The sequence below is a fragment of the Scardinius erythrophthalmus genome, assembly GCF_964197995.2.
Source record: "Scardinius erythrophthalmus genome assembly, chromosome: 4".
NCBI lineage: Eukaryota > Metazoa > Chordata > Actinopteri > Cypriniformes > Leuciscidae > Scardinius > Scardinius erythrophthalmus.
The window spans coordinates 38,185,689-38,208,202 of record NC_138224.1 but is presented as its reverse complement, the minus strand read 5'-3'; the positions used below and the strand labels follow the sequence as shown (position 1 = coordinate 38,208,202).

Sequence of the window (22,514 nt, the reverse complement as noted above, 5' to 3'; positions counted from 1 at the left end):
TGGAAAGGCACAGAGGAAAAAAAAATGTTTGTAACTGCTCGCACACCTGTTTATATTTTCCTTTGATTTGTCATCTCATTCGTTTAGTTTCTTTGCCAGATTTTTGCATGTTTGCTCATGCTAGTTAGTCCACTCCCTGTATAATATGTTTGTTTGTTTGTTTGTTTTTCTTCTCACAAATGTATGACTTTTGGAAGTCATACATCAAGACAATTTGATTACCATATGCAGTTTTAATAAAGTTGAAAAGTTGAATTTCTATGTCATTTTTACTCTTCAAAACACTTGCAGGTGTTGATTATAATGAATTTACTGTTAGGCCCATAAATAATAAGGATAAACAATATTTAAAAAGTATATAATTATATAATTATAACATATGACTAATTAAAAATTAACCACAAAACATAACATGCTACATGGGGGATATCTATAGACCTATCTAGCATAAAAAAATTAATTGTCAGAACGTCGTCTCTCAGTTGCTGAATGTCGCGTAGCAACGTTGCAACAACCCTATCACGTCTTACAATTCTATGTTGTTACAATGTTGCGAGCAAGTAGACAGCGACGTTGCCATATCAGAAATGCAACGTGCCACAGACGTTGCCACAATGTAAATGTGTTTGCTGGGAGGCCTTGTCACACTGCTTTACAGACACGCCTGTTTTACACACGTCACTCAAATACAGAACCAGGAAACACATGAGTTCAGGGACAGTGAAACTGAAGTGTAGTTGAGCTGTTGTGTGGTTGTATCTCTGTATTCATGCAGTAAAATGGCAGAAGCCAGAATTTCTCAGGATGAGTTTATGTGTCCAGTGTGTCTGGATCTCCTGAAGGATCCAGTGACCACTTCCTGTGGACACAGTTACTGTAAGATCTGTATTACAGACTGCTGGGATCAGGAGGATGAGAAGAGAGTCTACAGCTGTCCTCAGTGCAGACAGACCTTCAGGCCAAGACCTGCTTTAGCTAAAAACACCATTCTGGCTGAACTGGTGGAGAAACTGAAGAAGACTAAACTTGCTGCTGACTGTTACGCTGGAGCTGGAGATGTGCAGTGTGACGTCTGTACTGGAAGAAAACACAAAGCCGTCAAGTCCTGTCTGGTGTGTCTGAACTCTTACTGTCAGAATCACCTTGAACAACATGAGAGTTGGTTTAAAGGAAAGAGACACAATCTGACTGATGCCAGTGGACGACTGCAGGAGATGATCTGCCAGAAACACGACAAAGTCCTCGAAGTTTTCTGCCGCACTGATCAGAAGTGTATATGTGTGCTGTGTATGATGGATGAACATAAAAACCACAACACTGTACCAGCGGCAGCACAGAGGACAGTGAAACAGGTATGAACTTAAATAAGTCCCATTATAAGTACCATTATAATCTCATTTAGGGCAGGTTCACACAGGACACGTTTTTGCTGTTAAAAACACAGGATGCTCGTCTAGCGTGTGTTTACATAATAATGGAAAAATAATAGAAAAAGTACTGTTCATGTACTGTGTGGAGATGCAAATGCTGAGGATCCAAATGGAGTAGTTTATTAAAGGGGTCATATGATGGTTTAATATATTTGGTTTAATGCAATGTGTTTAGGCTGTTTTAGGTTTTAAAAAGTCATTATTTTACACATACTATACATTATTTTTGATCCTCTATGCCCCCACCTTTCTGAAACATGTTGAAAAACGCAGTGTGCTCTGATTGGCTTGCATCCAGCATCGTGATTGGTCCAAAAAACCTTAAGCGTGTGACGAAAATATCACGCCCCTTACCATATTTGGAACATCAGCTCCCTAAAAGCAATAAGGACAGGTGATCAATTCGAGCCAGAATCTGCAAAAAAATCAGAAAAAGGCAGATGACCAAGCTGATCGATCATCTTTGCCAGCACGACTGGACCAGTTCGTATCAGATTGGTAAGGTTTTATTTCATTAGGGAAATAATTACTTATTATAATGACTTATATTGTCTTTTCACGCGTTGTGCCATGCTACAGGTGTGAGGACACTATGTAACCATAAAACCATGTCTGCATTTGTGATCATAGAAACGACAAGCAAGCATTACTCTGTACTGCTCAAAACTCACTTTGAATAGTCAGTAGCAAATTCTTAAAATTAGGGCTGTCAAACGATTAATCACGATTATTCGCATCCAAAATAAATGTTTGTTTTTACATAAAACGTGTGTGTACGCTGTATAATTATTTTCTATACATAAATACACACACATGCATGTATATATTTAAGAAATATTTGCATGTATATACTGTGTATATATATTTATATTATATATAATTTATATTATATATAAACATTTTATATATAAATAACACATTTTCTTAAATATATATATGCATGTGTGTGTATTTATATATAGAAAATAATTATACTCCGTACACAGACATAAATTATGTAAACACAAACTTTTATTTTGGATGCGATTAATCGCGATTAATCATTTGACAGCCCTACTTAAAATATGAAAACATACTTACAGGCTGTGTCTGAGTCAGAAGCAACAGAATGTATTTAGAATCGGCCTTTGTGCACAGCCGGCCTTGTACTCTCGAAGGTTCTGGAAACAATCCGAAAAATGTGCAGCACACAGTCGAAAATTGTTTAATTGTAGTTGCACTGTTCTGGAACAGTGTTGTAAATAGAGATTAAGCACTGTTTTCTAATTGTGTCCTCTTTTGGAAGGCCAAACAAACTAGTTTGGCTTTCGCAACGAAAAACACATCGTCTCCATGACATGGCCGGCAGCAACAATACAGCGAGAATAAAAGCTACGCCTTCTTTCTCTGCGTATACATTTGCGCTGTTATGAAACTCTGCCCCACATACTGACGTAGATGCTTTGAACTTTGTAACTCTGCAGATCTTATACTTGCAGTTGCACCAACAGCTACATAACACACTAAAGAAAAAGGAAAACATGAAATCGCATCATATGATAGTGATGTGACGTTCGGCACAGAGGCTTCGAAGCTTGTATCAAAAAAACGAAACATCTCACATTGAAGCAGTGTATCGGAGCTTGATTCGTTTTGCCATAACCACGTGATCTGTGACGTCCGATGCTTCATTTCCACACACAGTCATGTGACTGCTTCGTATTCAGATTCAAAAATAGCGCAAACCCCTTGAGCAGGTTGCGAGTGTAATGCCCTTCGCTAGTAGAAAATAAAAAAATAAATAGACTTAGCCCTCACACTGTAGAACAAGTCCTGTTCCTTAATAAAAATCTTTCATTTCTTAAATTACCCCAAAAATAAAATGTCACCTCCCCATTTTACAAGCACTTCACCATTCCACATTAATTTTATTTTATTTTGACTGTACTGCCCTGCAAAGCCAAAAGACCTTAACTCGCTAGAGTGTGAAACTGAGAAAAATGACTTTAAATTTTCTGTTTTGTCCAGACAAAAGTATTATAGGTAGGACTCCCAAAATTTGACAACTAGTTGCTATAATGAAGAAATGTTTGTATGCAAAAAATCTTGAGCTCAAAATTGACCTTTGACCCTTGTTTGGCAGTTACTGTATTCTGCCTTTGTATCATGTGCCAAAAATAAGGAGTCGTGCAAAGGCAAAAGGCAGTAACTGACATATAATCAATATTTGCTTGCTGTCCCCCATACTTACATCCATTATAAGAAGACTTAACCAAGGTCTAGTCATCATGGTATGTGTTTTAAATTATATAGAAGACCTCTGGTTGTTCCTATTTAGTGCTATAATGATCAGGATAGTGCGGCAACACTAAAAAAGTTAAACAGTATGACAGATAAGTTACTTTGCAGTACAGTATGAATAAATACAAGAAATATTTTCACAATAAAGATAATTTAATTATAATAAAAATACAGATGTTTTTAAAATAAATTACAGAGGAGCAGTAATTTATCAATTTGCAACAAGAATATTTCATATTCATTAGGCATGTTTAGGCCTTTATTTTGAAATAGCAATAAACATGAAAAACCATGAAAGATTGTTAGAAAACTCAGTTTGTTTTCATACCATGAGTTAAAAAAATAACACCAATTCAATTTTATTTAAAAAAAAAAGTCTGATTTTTTTAATAAACAAAAATATTATGGATGGGGGTGGGGGTGGCAGTTAAAGGGTTAAGAGACACAAAACTGCTCAAGATGCAGTCAACGAACTCGACTTGGATTACTGCTTTTTAATTCAGAGATAATATAGACAGAGTCAACCGAAAAAAAGTTGGAATTACTTTTACCATTTAGGTTAGTCTACTTTGTACGTTAGCGATAACTAGCTTAGTGCTATTTGAATTTGTGTAAGATCTGACATGAACACCTGCAAGAAGGAAATATGGCTCAAATGGATTGTTGTGGATACAGCAGATGACGTGCATTGCTATGGATTATGGATTATATCGGATTGCATGGAAAGGTAGGATGCCTGTGTATTTAATTGGTTTTCGGCGTCTGATGTGAGGCGAGTGTCAGCGTCAACATTAGCGCTAACTTACGTGACACAGATTAAATTTAGCTAGCTCCGGGTTGTCAATATGACATTGACAGATCTGAACCATCGCCCTGAACGAAAATAACAACATTTATGACAACCTATTAGCTTGCATACCATCTATGTATGGCTTGTTCACCTTGCTTTGTTTCTGTAATAATACAAACAAGCACTCGGCAGTCCACACTTTATTTCAAAGATGTGTCGTCTGTATGTTACGTGGTTTGGTGACAGTTAAAGAGCGGCAAACTTTGAAAGTATGACAAAGCCAGAGTACAGTAACATCACAGCGGCACCGTAACATCTCTCTTGATGCCGGGCTAAACAAAGTCAGAACACCTTAACTCAACTTCAGCGTGCTGGAACAAAGGCAAAGAGCCGTAACAGCTGTTACGGCGTTCTGCTGTGGTTTCTCGTATGGTTTTGGAAGTTACGGTTGTTATAGCCTTTTATTTTCTCGCTAAAACAATCAAATTGACTCACGATATTTATTCACATGATAAAGGAGGTCTCAAATACCACAAAAATGACACTAACTCATTTTTGACCAAACATGATGTTACTGCGTTTTGCCTTTGTAGGGCAGTATATATGCCTACATGAGCCTTGCCTTTTAACTCATACGATTAGGACTGAGGCTAAAGTTTATGTGAATAAGGCCCTGTTTACACGAGAACGCTTGCGGGTGAAAACGTAAAAATATTTTATCAGATGTGCCTTTCGTTTAGATGGCGACAGCGTTTTTGGGGCTTAAAAACGCAAAAAAGTGAAATCACCCTCCAGAGTGGAAATCTTAAAAACGCTCCACCGTCGCGTTTCTGTCTAAAGTGTAAAAACGCAAAAGTCTACTAGACAGTGAAGGTTGTACGCAGGTGCGCGGACTTGGTGTTGTTGTGTGGCAGTGCTTCACATTGCCACCTAGCCGCCTGGAGTGCATACTACATCAAATTTCACACACTTTTGCGTCACCATATGCGTGCAGATTCCCCCCCCCATAACACTCGTCTAAACGCAGAATAAAAAGTGATAACGCAACGCCACTTTTGCGTTTTCTCTTCAGATCGTTTCTGTGTAAACATAGCCTAAGGCTGCATTTGTTGATCAAAGCAGATTCATAAGAACTGTTTCTGTACAAGTTCATTTGTCCCATTTATAAAAATAATTTCTTCATAAATTCATTCATAGAGTTGTTTGTTCATACACTGTGTAAGAACTACATCAACACTTACACATGAATTATGAGGATTCATTTTATTGCTTTGTGGTTTACAAAGCACAAAGTGATTTATCACATGAAAAAAAATTGATTGGTCTTCTGGGACAGAAAGGCAGCTTTTCCACCTTTTGACCACAAGATGTCGTTAGTGTGCAACGTGTTGAAAAGCTTCGAGTAATGAACCATTTTACGATACAGTCGAGGGGGAAAGCCCCAGTACTTCACAAAGCTTCATTTCACCATCACTATCATATGAGCCCTTTAAAGGGTAATCCAAAGACGTAATACAGATAAAACAGACAAAGGTCATAAACACAGTGTAAACATTCCAACACAAACACCAGGCAGGAAACTCAGGCAAACAGCGTGATCCAGGAAACAGGCAGGGATCAAAACCATGGAACAGATAATCAATGGCACACAGCAGTGACACATACAAATGCTTGCAATGACAGAATGAACCAGGCTTTTGTAGGCAGAGGTTGACAAGGTAATGAGAACCAGCTGTAAGCAATCAGGGATGATGAGACCTGGCAATAGGTTGGGGGAAATGTAGTTCATGAGGGAATGACAATAGTCTGGGGTGGTGTGCCCTCTGGTGGCTATCAAGAACTCCAGCTGGTGATTGTGACAGGACTGAACCAGGTCAGTCACAATTTTGCTTGACACAAAGTTTAAGAAATTAGCCAGATTGTGCCACACAACATTGCAAAACTACAAGTTATTTAAAAAAAAAAAAAAAAAACACCATCTATTTTATGTTTCAGACAGCAAGAAAACTCAACATCAAATATCTTCATAATCTCTAGATATTATGAGAAATTATCCATAAGAGACACAGTTACATACCTATATCCATAAGAGACACAGTTACATACCTATTCTGTTTTACATGTGGTGAATAAAGTTCAGGTTTGAGGCGGTCATGTTTGGGTTGCAAATTGTGCATACACAAAAATATGGTCCATTCCGAAGTGTTTAAATCCAAACAAACAATATTCGTAGATTCTCCTCTACTCCTGTATTGTTTTGTGCTTGCACAGCGTCATGCAGCACGAAGACTCTGATCAGAGGCCCTGGCGCCGCTGGTTCCGTGGCTTGCAGTTTGTATATTAGCTAATGTCACTAATTTTTTTTATAGATTTAATTATTTTAAAGTCATTATAGAGTCATGCGGTTTGAGACGGATTTAATTGACCATATTCGTTCTCAAGTCAAAGTCAAGTAATTTTCTTCATTTATAGAAATCTTTAAATTCGCAAATGCAGTCACGTAGCCTAACTCAAGACCTCCACCTCTGATATTTACAGCTTTTTAAAGTGTGGAACTTGAGATAAACATCATACGATTTGCTCTTGCATCTCACTTGCAATATCACTTATTAAAAAAATCACAGAACAGAAAAACCCTGATTGTGTTATTATGAATTACATTCATTCAGCCACAGAGCATTGTAATGACATCGAACCTGATCTGTCCTAGTCTCACCCTCAGGTGCATATGGCACACTTTTCTGGAAACACTTAAGGAGTTTCAAAGTCGCGATCTGATTGGTTGAATTCTACAGGATGTCCGGGAGACGTGTGTGTCGAATTCTTTAATGGTCCACCTGGAAACAAATGCCATGACGCTAAACTCCCTCGTGAAAGAAGAAAGACGTGTTTACAACTGTGACAATGAGTGCTTAACCAGAATCAACTAAACACTGGAAAAGTATGTGAAGTTCGCGGCTTCATTATTGCAGTAAACTTGCACACAGTTCTTGAATGAATAATTTATTAGATGCACGCTGGTCTGTTATTGTAGGGACATCAACATTGTATTGCCAAGCCTCTAAACATGACGTGGAACAAAACTAACTGTGAACTGGTTGCGTTACATGTCAGTCAAACGTCCGCTTGGGCGGTCCTTGGCCAAGAAAAGCTGCAAAATAGTCCAGGGCCTGTATTCACACAAAAAAAAAAAAAAAAAAAACTTAATGCAAAGAGTAGCTCTTAGTGACAAAATTCTAAGAAAATTCTTAGAAATGTGGGCATTTACTTACTTATCCTAGTAAAGAAAAAGTAATTCAGAAAGCATCTTAACCCTTAAAAGAGGTCTTAAGGTCAAAATTGTTAGGAGTATGGACGAGGACTTTAAAGAGGCTTATGGGTTTCTTTAAGAGGAAAAAATGGCAGAAAGACGAAGGAGAAGAAATGTGTTGCAGACATTGGATGACAGTGAGTTAATAAGACGCTATAGATTAGATAGTGCCGGGATCATGTTTGTGACAGATCTTATTAGAAACACGCTAACATCTCTGACACAGCACAGGAATGCCATAGCCCCAGAAATTAAAGTAATCACTACATTAAGATATTTGGCAACTGAGAAAATGCAACAATGCAGCAGTGATGATTTGGGTCTGTCACAACCTTCTGTAAGCAGAGTGATCACACAAACAATTAAAGCAAACAATTTAACCTCTTATTGTGTCGCAGTTCATTTCGTTTCCACTGGACATTCCCACCTTGCAGGCTCAAAAAACTGCATTTATGAATATAGCAGGCTTCCCTGCTACAATGAGGGGTAATGAACTGTTAATAATTTGAGCTATAAGCTCCCACGTCTGCTTCTTGCCCCGTGCTGTGACACCCAGCCTGAATTTTTTCTTTAAGGATGGCCTTGTGTTCATCCACTAACTGGGCTAACAGTAAACACTGTTCCTCTGTCCAGTTGGGCTTTCTCATCCTTCTTGTTTTTGATTCCATGTTTGCTACATTAAGGCGAGACACTACAGGTGAATAGGGTAACAATTTTAACTAGCAGATATCACCATGAAACTTTCCCAGTTGATTACCTACATTAAGATGAGAAAATAATGTATTACAAGTTTTCTGTAATTTAATGTTTAAATATGCAAATTAGGCATTATCTAATTAAATATGCGCTAATTTGCCTATATTTAAAAAAAAAATGAAATCTGAGAATTGGATAAAGCCAGGTTCAAAATTCTTTTTTCATCGTGTTCACATATTAGATGGGAAAAAATTTACAGAGGGATTTATGGATATCTACTTTTGTTATCCTGTAAATCAGAATATACTGTCAATAGCCTTAAAAAAAATATTTTTGACATGTTTTTTTGGAATAAAATGTTATATAAATCAGGCTTGGAATAATATATGTACAAATCCCTCTGTAAATGTCTTCATAATTTAACCAGGTACAAGACTGGAAAGTTTGGTGTATATAGGTGCTACTGAGATTTCGGACTTGGAGTATAAGAGAAAAGTCTATAAGTCTATAAGTCTATATTCCACACGTTTCTATATGAAAACATTGTTAACAAGCAAAACAACTGGCCAAGTAATTGTTTATAACAATGTTAGACCATGAACAATGACAACTGAATAAAACAACATTGCCAAATAAGACCTTCAACTAACCACAGAGAACCATAAATACAGACACAAACTTATCATCAGAACTGCAACTCTAGTCATCTATGTCCATCGGAACACAAAGTTCACCCATGAGGGTTGAAAGCCTAGCTCTCCATGCCCATATGTAGGCCCCTCACCCCTCTCTTGCTGATGCCTTTTCAGCTTTTTAGCTGTGCTCAGAGTCTTTCTGCAATGTTTTGCACTCTATGACTGGATGGATTCGGCTTTTGTGATCCTCAGCATGTCGGTTTCCCTGATGGTGGTGACGGAAACGACAGTGCTTTCCAGCCATAGCTTATCCATAATGGCAAGCATGGCAGAAGCCCCCTCATTAAAAGTTGAAATGGCCATACTTGTTGCTGCCTCAACCCTACTCTTACCCACAAACCCTGTTTTTGGACAGCGGGCCCAAATGACGAGTTGAGGCACTCATTCGCATTTTGAGTGCCACCATGCTGCATGCGCTGCAGCAGTCTGTCACTTGACATGCGGTGGTATACAGGTTATCAGCTTCTGGCCCACCTCCTGAGACAAAAGGTTTCCTGCATGGAGCCTGTGGCTCTCTGGAGTTTCTTCATTTTCCTCCGCTCTCCTATACCAACACTAGGACAGGTTGCACCTGGTATGCAAGGGGACTTCGTCACAGGACATGCTATCTAGGAGACCAGCCCAGATCTCATTTTTTCTATGGAACCCTGGTTATTTAGAATTGTCCCCCTGTAATCATTTTGTAATGTTTTACATTTTTTGGCCGTTAAATTTCCCAGACCCCAGAATCCCAGAATTGATGCATTCTAATTTCACTACCTCATGCCCAGGGTATGGGTTGAGGGATACCACCTCCCTGAATGCAGCACTGTCCCCATCTGACAGCATCTGAATGTATCTCAGCTGGTGGCGACTCACGGACCTGGCCCACATTCTCTTCGCTGCCTCCTGCTCCATAGCCTTGCTTGAGCCCCTAAAATTTTGTGCACAGTCATGTGTTTCTCTCCAGCTGTTAATTTCCTCATCTGTAATCTTTCCTTCATGCCTGGCAGCTTCTTTAAGGGCACAAGCATGGCAATAGGAGGATAGAACCTCAAAGTCGATCACCAGTCCCGTAAAAATATCGATGCACACCCCGATCCCATAATGTGATGTGAACCCTCTTTTCTGCCAAGTGCCATCAAAAGACACACTGATATTTATCACCGCATCTGCATCCTCTCTCAGCAACTGCCACATCTGCATCAATATCTGCATAGGCCTGCCTGACCTGCTCCCTGGTCCTGTGAAGTGACTCAAGACCCCTTTCAATTTCTGCCGCTAAAATGAAATGTGTTTTGTGTCAATAACTGTTCATTTGTTTTGTTTTTATAGATACAGCACACAAAAATCTGTACTGTAAAAGTAAAACTGACCACCGCAACACAACATTAATTAATGAGATGGCACTTTATTCTATTCTTAAAAATCTTATAAATAAATATTCCATCCATACAAAACAAATGTTGTAATGTTATAATATATTACAAGGTGGTAACAGCCACACGTATTGGGCTATTTCTGACATTAGAAATTCTACAGACTGCTTCAACTTTTCGGATAGGCTACAACCCTGTTTCCATAACCTACCTGTCACTCTCTTGCCGTGCCTCTGATGAGTTTTAAGGTGAAGGCCACGGAGCCCCAACACCTTGCTGATTTTTCTGAGAGCTGCATATCCCAATCCTAACTCGTGTGCCAAGAGGACCATTCGCACATTCACATCAAATGTGACATCGTTCCTGGACTCATCTCGATGTCGTGCAGACGTGTACACGCTCCTGCGGTACTTGTCATCTTTACACAGACAGCACTCGAGCAATAAACTGCTACAGAACCCTTGATTCTGTGAATCTATATTAATTTTTAGCCCTGACATACCACAATTAAGTTAAATCACTAATCAGCTCATTCAGTTGCGCAACATGAACAAGCAGCCACTGTTGTGTAGAGTGCGCTTCACCTTTATTTATAGATTGGCTTATATCTAAACCACCCTGGTTTCCCATCGACAGCTTACGTTCAGGTGCGCTTCCCGAGGGCATTTCACCGGGTAATCCATCACTAATTTTCCTTTTCCCCCTTGCAAGTGACAACTGCTGTACTCTTTTCGATGACTGACGCAAAGTCATTTTCATTCATTCACTCAAAAGGTCTAGCTAAAGCTTTTTTTCTAGTAATGCTAAACCAAACCCGGAAGCGTCAAAGCATACCATGTGACGATTCTGAGCGAATCAGTTGTCAGAAATTGGCATCAGCCAATGAGGTTGCGCATTTAGAGTTAAATCCCCTCTTTTACTTTCACGATTGGTTGCTGATAAAAAGGAAATTACCATATTTGGATCCGACAGCATTGTACAGGAGAGAGAGAGCTTTCTAACGGTGTATGTGATGACGGAGCAGGCAGCGATCGCGGAGCAGTGGGATGATTTAGAATGCCAACTTTTGTTGAATTTATGAGAAATCTACAGACGCAAACAGACAAAGTGTAGTAAAATAAAGACCTAAATGTGTATTTCTGACTTTTCACCACAAGTCTGAAAGAAGACTTATATCCCAAAATCTCAAAATTGACCAGTAAAAAAAAAAGTGTTTTTGCTTGCCGCGTCTCGCCTTAAAATCAACATTTAAACCACCACTTAAATAGACATGCCAGTAATCAGTGTAATTGGAAAGAGAGGAACCATTTTTATCATTCTAAGCCAATCAAATACCTTATAGAAAATTAACAGCATAGTAAATAAAAAAAGGATTTATATCCATATATATAATCTGTGTGTGTGTGTGTGTGTGTGTGAGAGAGAGAGAGAGAGATAGAGAGAGAGAGAGAGAGAGAGAGAGAGAGAGAGAGAGAGAGAGAGAGAGAGAGAGAGAGAAAATGGTAAAATGGTAAAAATCACGCATTTAATTTCAAAGTGAAAACTTAGAGTAGACCTTATACTTGAAATCGCTCTTTTTTTTTTTTTTTTCTTCTTGGACAACCAACCAATCACAGTCTTCAAAAGATTGTGTCATATATAGCAACGGGGTCAGCCCCGCCTCCTCACTAAGATGAACATTTTTGTCTTTTCCTTGCTCAGAGTTGCTCTCTGATCGGTCCCGAATCGCACTTAAAGGGATAGTTCACCCAAAAATGAAAATTCTGTCAGTAATTACTCACCCTCATGTTGTTCCAACCCCGTAAGACATTCGTTCATCTTCGGAACACAAATTAAGATATTTTTGATTAAATCTGAGAGTTGTCTCACTCCTCCATAGGCTTCTAAGTGATTGAAACTTGCTGGCCCAGAAAATGTATTAAAGACATCGTTAATATAGTCCAAGTGACTCCAGTGACTCGATCTTACACGTCACCACGTATCACACATGACCAGCGTCGGCCAATAGTGAGCCTACGTGTGACGTACAACACAGACGCGCTACGCTTAAACACTACGTGCAAAGACCCGAGGCCCAGAGAGAAGGAAATGAAAAGTGGAATAAAGTCGTTATTTTTGTTTGTTTTTGCGCACAAAAAGTATTCTCGTCGCTTTATAAACTTAAGATTGAGCCACTGGAGTCACTTGGACTATATTAACGATGTCTTTAATAACTTTTCTGGGCCAGCAAGTTTCAGTCCCTTAGAAGCCTATGGAGGAGTGAGACAACTCTCAGATTTAATCAAAAATATCTTAATTTGTGTTCTGAAGATGAACGAAGGTCTTACGCGGTTGGAACAACATGAGGGTCAGTAATTACTGACAGAATTTTCATTTTTGGGTGAACTATCCCTTTATTTATATAATGCTCTGCTGTTTCAAAGCAGCTTTACAGTGTTAACAGGAAAATAATGCAACAAAGTTTGTTTCTGCTGTACAGCAGATCTAGAAGAAAATAGTCGAAGTACAGCTTAATCAGTAATATTGTTGAATAATAAGTGTCCCCAACTAAGCAGCAAGCCAAAAACCAAAGGTGACTGTAGCAAGGAACCAAAACTCAAACAATCAGAATATTATCCAGATACATCTGGTTTAAGATTGGAGTCATCACGCGCGTATGGAGACAGGTTTGTTGAGGATCAGTGCCACTGGCTGTCATGTCCAGCGCCGCCGCTCCCACCACGTGCATCACCCGCGGTGCGTAGGGCACCAAGTGCTGAGGGGGCCCAAAAATAGCCTAATGAAAAAAAAATTATAATGCCGATATTATTTCAGTAGCCTATAGAAATATTATTAATCACATTTTAGCCATCTATATGTAACAAAAAAGGGGGACAAGTGGTTTTCAATAGGTGAGGCACGCCTCCCCTGGGGGGCGCCAAATAGCCTTTGCGAAATGCAAAGAAAAAATAACTGTATGCAGGTAATTGTGTGTGCGAGTATTAGCTTTAAAATGCGTTGTTTCCCTGTCCCAAGTCAACAGACGTCAGTATTAAGGGAGGAGACAGGACCCAGCAAATAACGTAGGAAATATGATCCTGAGTACTTAAAGTTAGGTTTCACCTGGTCGGGGTCCGAGGCTGCACCTCTGCTGCAGTGTGTGGTCTGCAAGGAGGTGCTAGCAAATGATAGCATGAGACCATGCAAACTTCGGTGTCACATTGAAACTAAGCACACGAATTTAGTGAACAAGCCAGTTGAGTTTTTTTAGATGAAACGTGATGATTTGCTGTCACAAAAAAGCATAATAAAGTCGTTTGGCACTATTAACATGTAGGGGTGTAACGATACATTGATATGGATCGATGCATCGATATAACGTCTAACGATACGATGCATCGATTCCACACTTAAAATATCGATATGCACCTTTATTTTGACACTCTCCACATTATCACGACACGTAACATCCTTCCGCTAAAGCGCACATTTTCGTTTACTCACCAACCGCCTGCCGGTGTGTAACGTTAATCTCCTCATCTGAAAAAGATGCCTGACAAGACTGACTAAACCCTAAACAAGTTTTTTTTTTCACAAAAGCCGGTATTGTCCGCTGTCAAGGCATCCCGAGTTCATGTTTTACAGTAGAAACAGACAAGCAGTCGCACCCTTGTTGGTGAACACAACACGAGAAGTCCATTTTAGCGACTCAGCGCGCAATATTCAGGTCAGACGTCACTTTGAAAAGATGCGCGCTGGCTAAGAGGAGTTTCGTTAAAGCTGACTAAAAGTGATCGAGGATGGATCATTTCAATGAACTCGTGATATCTTCTTCAGGGCGTAAAAGGAAAATAAAACCTGAAACATTTTCACGGAACCTTACTAAAGCAGCTCGTTCAGGGAACGGAATGGTGAGGGAAAGGCTCTCTGTACTGCGTGTACGTACGTTAATCACAACAACAACAAAGTTTGTCAGGCATATGTCAGCTGAGGAGATTAACGTTATGAAGATTAACCGAGTGTTGTATTATTTATCATAGCAATTACTTTGTTGTGTTTGACTCAGAAAGATGAAATGTGAATGTATCTGCTCTGCTCTGCTAAAAAAAAAAAAAAAAAAAAACATATTAAAGCATACTTTCAATTAACTTTAATTTTGTAATTTACCTGTATTTTTTAAGTTATTATTATTATTATTACTAATCAAAACAACACAGCTGCAGTTTGATTGATATTACTTGGAATGCACAATAATAATAAAAAACATGATTTATGAGTACTTGCAAATGACCACTTCTGTTATAAATGTCCCAATTGGGAGAGGGTGTGCAATTTTCAAAGAGTTTAATTAAACGTTCATGTTATATATTTTGGTTGCATTTGTGAGTTAATAAAAACGTAACTGGTTGTGTGAACATAATATCTAAATATCGATTAATCGATCGATATAGCCCTGAATCGAATCGAATTGTATCGTGGAATTTTTTGAAGTATCGAAAAATATCGTATCACTGGCTGAGAGAATCGATATCGTATCGTATCGTCATGAACTGTCCGATTTACACCCCTATTAACATGAAGGCGACAGAAGAATCTTATCGTGTCGCGCTACATACAGCGAAGGCAGGCAAACCCCATAACATTGGCAAAACATTGCTACTCCCTGCAGCTAGAGATGTGTTCAGTGATGCTGGGAGAAGCAGCTGCTGCTAAACTTGACACGATCCCTATCTCTGACAATACCATCCAGCGACGAATATCAGACATGGCTTGTGATGTCAAAGAGCAGGTCCTGGACTGTGTTTGTGAAAGCCCCTTTCACGCCATTCAGCTGGATGAGTTCACTGACGTCGCACACTGTGCTCAATTGATGGTGTACGTTCGGTTTATCAAAGAGCACAGTGTGCAGGAAGATTTTTTGCTTTGCGTTCCTCTACCCGCACAACAGCTGACGAACTTTTCAAGGCCTTGAATATCTTTTATCAGGCTAATTGCCTTGACTGAGGCCAGTGTTGTGGCAAGAGCAATGACTGGCCGTCACAGCGGTCACGTAAAACAGGTGCAGGCAGTTGCCCTTGTGGCTGTCTGAAAGCACTGCATTATCCATCGCCAGGCTTTAGCAACAAAAAGGATGCCCCAAGAAGTGCGTGCCGTTCTTGATGAGGCTGTCAAAATCGTGAACCTAATTAAATTGCGTGCATTAAAAGCCTGCCAGTTCTCAATCCTCTGCAATGAGATGGGCGTTAACTTCCAGCAGCTGCTCCTGCACTCCGAGGTCATGTGGCTCTCTTGGGGCAAAGTCCTCACCAGGCTGTACGATTTGCACGAAGAATTCCTCCTCTTCCTCACCGAGATTAACTCCCCACTGGCAAAACATCTGGCAGACATGAACAGGCTTGTTATGTTGACCTATCTCTCCGACATCTTTGATAGGATCAACTCCCTCAACACCTCTCTCCAGGGCAAAGAGTGCCATGTCTTTTCCGCACATGACCAAGTGTCTGGGTTCAGGAAAAAGCTGGACTTGTGGTGTGCTCGTGTTGAACGAGGTTCGGTGGAAATGTTGCGGTGAAGACAGGGCTGCCTCTTAACTCTGTCCAACCGGTCATCACTGCGCATTTGAATGGATTGCGTGACCAGTTTGGTGAGTATGTCGGAGAGGACGCAATGGGAAATCAGTGGGTGAGAAATCCGTTCTCTTTCTCCCCCACACCCCGTGATGGACTGAGCCTGCAGGAGGAGGAGTCCCTGTTCGAGCTCAGCTCAAATATTGACTTGAAGCAGAGACTGGGAGAAATGCCGATCACACGTTTCTGGTTGTCTGTGGATAGCGAGTTCCCCAAGATCTCCACTAAGGCTATGAAAGTCCTAATCCCCTTCACCTTCACCTACTTGTGTGAGTATGGGTTTTCCACACTGACCCTGATTAAAAACAAATACAGATCAAGGCTGCAGGTGGAGGACGACTTGCGTTAATTTCTCTCTGAAGTGCAGCCCTCCATCAAACACCTCTACGCATCAAAAGCGCAGCCTTATTTTGCATTCCGTCCGCTCAGTTTATAAACCATACTCACGAATTCTCAAACTGTTCCCTCGGTTTAACAAATTGTGCCCACGGAATAATAAACCGTACCCACGAGTTTCTAATCCGCGCTCTCAGATTTGTAAACCGTGCCTTCAGTTTTTGCAATCTGTACCCACAAATTCATAAACCATGCCTACGCTTTTGCAATCCGTTCCCACAGGTTTGTAAACCGTACTCACAGATTTGTGGCTCGCCCCCATTTTAGAAGAACACCAGGAGACCGTTGTTAATGAATCTTATTGTATATTGTTTTATTCAAATAGTCTTAAATGTGTCTGTATGCTTAAAGTGGTTCTCAATTGTAGCGGGTATGGGGTGGAATATACGATTTAATATGAATGACGTGCATCAAAACCTGTATTATGACTGATATTTGACGAATTGCTTTGTTCCTACCGGAAGTAAGGGATACCGTAAAACTGAACAAACTGGAAGTAAGGGATGCCGTAAAGCTAAAGAAGGAGTCCTATCGGGCCTGGCTGGCTTGTGGGACTCCTGAGGCAGCTGACAGGTACCGACAGGCCAAGCGGACTGCAGCCCGGGTGGTTGTGGAGGCAAAAAATCAGGCTTGGGAGGAGTTCGTGAGGCCATGGAGAAGGACTACCGATTCTGGCAAACTGTCCGGTGCCTCAGGAGGGGGAAGCAGTGCCCTACCAACGCTGTTTACAGTGGAGGTGGGCGGCTGTTGACCTCGACTGGGGATGTCATCGGACGGTGGAAGGAATACTTCGAGGATCTCCTCAATCCCGCTGTCACGTCTTCCATTGAGGAAGCAGAGGCTGAGGGCTCGGAGGTGGACTCGTCCATCACCCGGGCTGAAGTCATCGGGCCTGGCTGGCTTGTGGGACTCCTGAGGCAGCTGACAGGTACCGACAGGCCAAGCGGACTGCAGCCCGGGTGGTTGTGGAGGCAAAAAATCAGGCTTGGGAGGAGTTTGTGTGGCCATGGAGAAGGACTACCGATTCTGGCAAACTGTCCGGTGCCTCAGGAGGGGGAAGCAGTGCCCTACCAACGCTGTTTACAGTGGAGGTGGGCGGCTGTTGACCTCAACTGGGGATGTCATCGGACGGTGGAAGGAATACTTCGAGGATCTCCTCAATCCCGCTGTCACGTCTTCCATTGAGGAAGCAGAGGCTGAGGGCTCGGAGGTGGACTCGTCCATCACCCGGGCTGAAGTCACCGAGGTAGGCAAAGAACTCCTCTGCTGCAAGGCACCGGGGGTGGATGAGATCCGCCCCGAGTACCTCAAGTCTCTGGGTGTTGTGGGGCTGTCTTGGCTGACACGCCTCTGCAGCATCGCGTGGCGGTCGCGGACAGTGCCTTTGGACTGGCAGACCAGGGTGGTGGTCCCTCTTTTTAAGAAGGGGGACCAGAGTGTTTGCTCGAACTATAGGGGGATCACACTTCTCAGCCTCCCCAGAAAGTCTATGCCAGGATACTGGAGAGGAGAATACGGCCGATAGTAGAACCTCGAATTCAGAAGGAACAGTGTGGTTATCGTCCGGGTCATGGAACACTGGACCAGCTCTATACCCTCTCCAGGGTGCTGGAGGGTTCATGGGAGTTTGCCCAACCAATCCACATTGGTTGGTGGAGAGTACCTGCCTCAAGTGGAGGAGTTCAAGTATCTTGGGGTCTTGTTCACGAGTGAGGGAAGGATGGAACGGGAGATTGACAGACGGACCGGTGTAGCTTCTGCAGTAATGCGGTTGATGTACAGGTCTGTCGTGGTGAAGAAAGAGCTGAGCCGCAAGGCAAAGCTCTCGATTTACCGGTCAATCTACGTTCCTACTCTCACCTATGGTCATGAGCTGTGGGTCATGACCGAAAGGACAAGATCCCGGATACAGGTGGCCGAAATGAGCCTTCTCCGTAGGGTGGCTGGGCGATCCCTAGGGTGAGAAGCTCGGTCACTCGGGAGGAGCTCAGAGTAGAGCCGCTGCTCCTCCACATCGAGAGGGGCCAGCTGAGGTAGCTTGGGTATCTTTTCCGGATGTCTCCTGGACGCCTTCCTGGGAAGGTGTTCCGGGCATGTCCCACCGGGAGGAGACCCCGGGGAAGACCTAGGACACGCTGGAGGGACTATGTCTCCCGGCTGGCCTGGGAACGCCTCGGTGTCCCCCCGGAAGAGCTGGAATAGGTAAGTGTATAGGGAGAGGGAAGTCTGGGCATCCCTGCTTAGACTGCTGCCCCCGCGACCCGGCCCCGGATAAGCGGAAGAAGATGGATGGATGGCTTTGTTCCTTTTTTGTAAGTTTTAGACAAAAGCATCTTCTAAATATGTAAAGGGGTTGATGTCGCTCTTGTAGCGCAAATGATGTGAACGGCGCATTTAGTTTGTGGTTTAAATCTGAGGTTTTATGTGGCTGAAATTATTAAAAACATTTGTTTGTAAAAAAGAATCTGTTTGATCTGATAACATGTCTTCAATGCAGTTGACTGTTAAATGTTATGTGTTCCATGAACAAACAGTGTTGTCGTTCATTGATCAGAGAGCTGTCCATTGTGCTGATTTTGTTTGATATGATGTGCATCTCCTTCAAATGTGAGCTTAAAGCCCAGACACACCGTGCCGATTTCAGTCGTCAGGTGTCTTCGGTGGTAGCTTTGGCGCTGATTGCACATGTTAAGCATGTTTTGTTGACTTGGTTAGGCCTACTGATGTTCAGTGATTTTTTTGAAGTAGCCTCAATTAGGCCTGCATGAAGTTGGAAATGATTTGCTTTTGCAAAGAATCGTTTATGAATGCACTTTTAAGAAAGTTGTGGAAATAAAATAATATTTACATTTTATCAGTTGTTATTGAAACTCATCATAGCCTGGAACACACAAAAGATGGCATTTACTGCAGAGGCGTGTGTGGGTTAGGGCAGGCGGACAGGATTTTGGGGAAGTGGGGGCGGTCCTTACCTACTCTAAGGGGAGGCTCACATTCACCCAATTTGAAAACCTTTGATATAGAGAATAACTCCATTTGGAGAGACTTTGTAACTTTGCAGAGCCTTTTCTTGTTCAAACAGCAACATTACACACTAAAGAAAGACAAACATGGAAAAAAGCAGAATAGGACCCCTTTTAACCAGTAGTTCACCCAAAAAATGAACAGTCATCATTTACTCTATTCCAAACTAGTATGACTTTCTTTTTTTCTGAGGAACACATTTTTTTTTTTCTGAGGAACACAAAAGAAGGTTTCGTCTGTCCATATAGTGAAAGTCAATAGGGTCCAGAAGTTTCAATCTTTAAAATGGACATTAAGGTAGCATTAAAGAAATCCATACAACTCCAAGGGTAATCTAACGTCTTCTGCAACGATAAGAAAAATAAAATAGGGAGGCATGTTTAGTCATGTGACATGCATGAGCCAGTGAGGTTTGATGTTATTGATGTGTCAACATATTTGATTTGGGCTTTAGAAACAGACATTCTTCAGAATAGCTTCTCTTGTGTTCTGCAAGAGAAAATCATACAAGTTTGGAAAGATATTAGGATGAGTAAACAATGAAATAATTTAAGTTTCTGGGTGAAATATCCATATAAAGCTAGGCAATGATGTAATAATCCTGGCATTAATGAATGAACATATTCTTATCATGCAATACCTTTAACCTCTCAGTCTCACCACTTCACTGATACTGGATTCATATCTGTTTAGTTGATGATTAATGTGATGTTTGTCCTTTAGCACCAGCTGAAGGAGACGCAGAGGTCGGTCCAGCAGAGAATCCAGCAGAGAGAGAAAGATCTTCAGCAGCTGAGAGAGGCTGTGGTGTCACATAAGGTGAGTCTGGAGAAGAAGAGAAGTTTGAGACGTCTCAGTCAGGACTCACTGAAGCCACTGTGTGATTGTGATGTGTGTCCTAACAGCGCTCTGCACAGACAGCAGTGGAGGACAGTGAGAGGATCTTCACTGAGCTCATCCGCTCCATTGAGAGAAGCCGCTCTGAGGCGACACAGCGGATCAGAGATCAGGAAAAGACTGCAGTGAGTCGAGCTGAAGGACGACTGGAGCGACTGGAGCAGGAGATCAATGATCTGAGGAGGAGAGACGCTGAGCTGGAGCAGCTTTCACACACACAGGATCACATCCATTTCCTGCAGGTAACAGAGATCTAGAAGAACAGGGTCATAGTGGACTTGAGCAAGAGAAATATTTCATGAGAGCAGAATGAGCCGTTGACTGAAATTTATTATTTTATTAAATTAAATTATTAAATTTCAGAGCCACTAACTCCTCAAAGGTTATAAATAATGGTCAATCAACTTTTTGCATTTGAACTGCTTTTCTGATCAAATCTACTCAACCCTGCAATGACTCAAAAAAAGAGTTGTATGACCCGGAAATCGGCTCAAAATCGGACAAAAATCACACAGTATTCCTTCCAACCTTAGGGTTACGGTGTTACCAAATTTATAGCTGTAATATGATAAAAATGAATATGAGAAGAATGAAGCTGATGCTATGAAAGTGCTGGATTGAGGAGAGTTCCAAAAGATCATCAAGAGCCACTCAAATCTGACAGTAGTGCAGGTTATTGATGAAGTGTGGAGGTGATGAGCTTTGATTTCTGTTTTCTGTAGAGTTTCCAGTCTCTCTCAGCTCCTCTTGAGTCTACAGACATAAATGACAATCCCTTCAGTTCTCTCTCCTTTTTTGATGGTGTGAGAGAATCTGTCCATCAGCTGAGAGACAAACTGGAGGATTTCTGCAAAGAGAAGATCTCTGACAGAGGTAAAGTCCTGGAGATTCATCAGCTCTCAGAAATTATTATCCTCCATCATCTCATTAATGTTAGAAATGTCTTGGGAACAGGTGCAGGGATCAATTTCTCTTGACATGATAATCACACTCTTCATGTCTGTTGATTTCCACAGTCACTTTCACCAACATTGTTCCCAAAACCAGGAGCGACTTCGTACAATGTAAGTCACTAAGAAAACATCCAGAGAAACTCACTGAGTGTCTTCATGTTCTTCCTGTAGAAGGTGAAAGAAAACATGACTGAAGAGTTTTAGAGCTGATCATGTAAATTATGTTTTTCACAGGATATCTGGTAAACTGTACTGAGACACTGCTGATATATTAAACCTGAACAGTTCAGCTATAATAAAAGATCAGACAGATTCATAATTCCTGATTCTGATGTGTTTTCTCTCCATCAGATTCCCATCAGCTCACTCTGGATCTGAACACAGTGAATAAACGCCTCTGCCTGTCTGAGAGGAACAGAGTGATTACATTCACTTACACAGATCAGCCGTATCATGATCATCCAGACAGATTTGATGTGTTTCCTCAGGTGTTGTGTAGAGAGAGTGTGTGTGGACGCTGTTACTGGGAGATTGAGTGGAGCAGGAGTGTGTGTATATCAGTGTCACATAAGAGCATCAGCAGGAAGGGATCGAGTCATGAGTGTGTGTTTGGATGTAATGATCAGTCCTGGAGTTTGGACTGCTCTTCCTCCAGTTACTCATTCATTCACAATAATACAGTGACTAAACTCCATGTAGAGTCCATCAGCAGTAGAATAGGAGTTTATGTGGATCACAGTGCAGGAACTCTGTCCTTCTACAGCGTCGACAGAGACACAATGAGCCTCATCCACACAGTCCAGACCACATTCACTCAACCGCTCTATCCTGGGTTTAGGGTTTATGGATCAGTGAAACTGTTTTGATGAATCAGAACAAACTGTAGAGAGATTCTACCCATAATGCTTTAAGCTGCATGATAAATCAATAACAGTGAGGTGTTATAGAGGGTGCTTCTCATTTTTTATTTGTGCATCCTCTCTTCCTTTCCTCGCATCCTACAGGGCATGAAGCTGAGACGCGAGGAAAGGAAGAAAATGAGGACGGAGGAATCGAAGGAAAGCTTATTTGTATATTGA

At 41.3% G+C, this 22,514-nt stretch overlaps 1 protein-coding gene across 1 annotated transcript; it reads left to right on the top strand.

Annotated features, from left to right (window-relative positions):
* Positions 1–779: 779 nt before the first annotated feature.
* LOC308689298 (E3 ubiquitin/ISG15 ligase TRIM25-like) lies at positions 780–22,301 on the top strand (the record flags this gene model as incomplete). Its single annotated transcript, XM_081362951.1, has 6 exons — positions 780–1,352; positions 20,309–20,404; positions 20,491–20,724; positions 21,205–21,355; positions 21,499–21,609; positions 21,793–22,301. The coding sequence occupies 6 exons, from the start codon at positions 780–782 to the stop codon at positions 22,299–22,301; spliced, it is 1,674 nt and encodes a 557-aa protein (XP_081219077.1).
* Between the last annotated feature and the right edge of the window lie 213 nt (positions 22,302–22,514).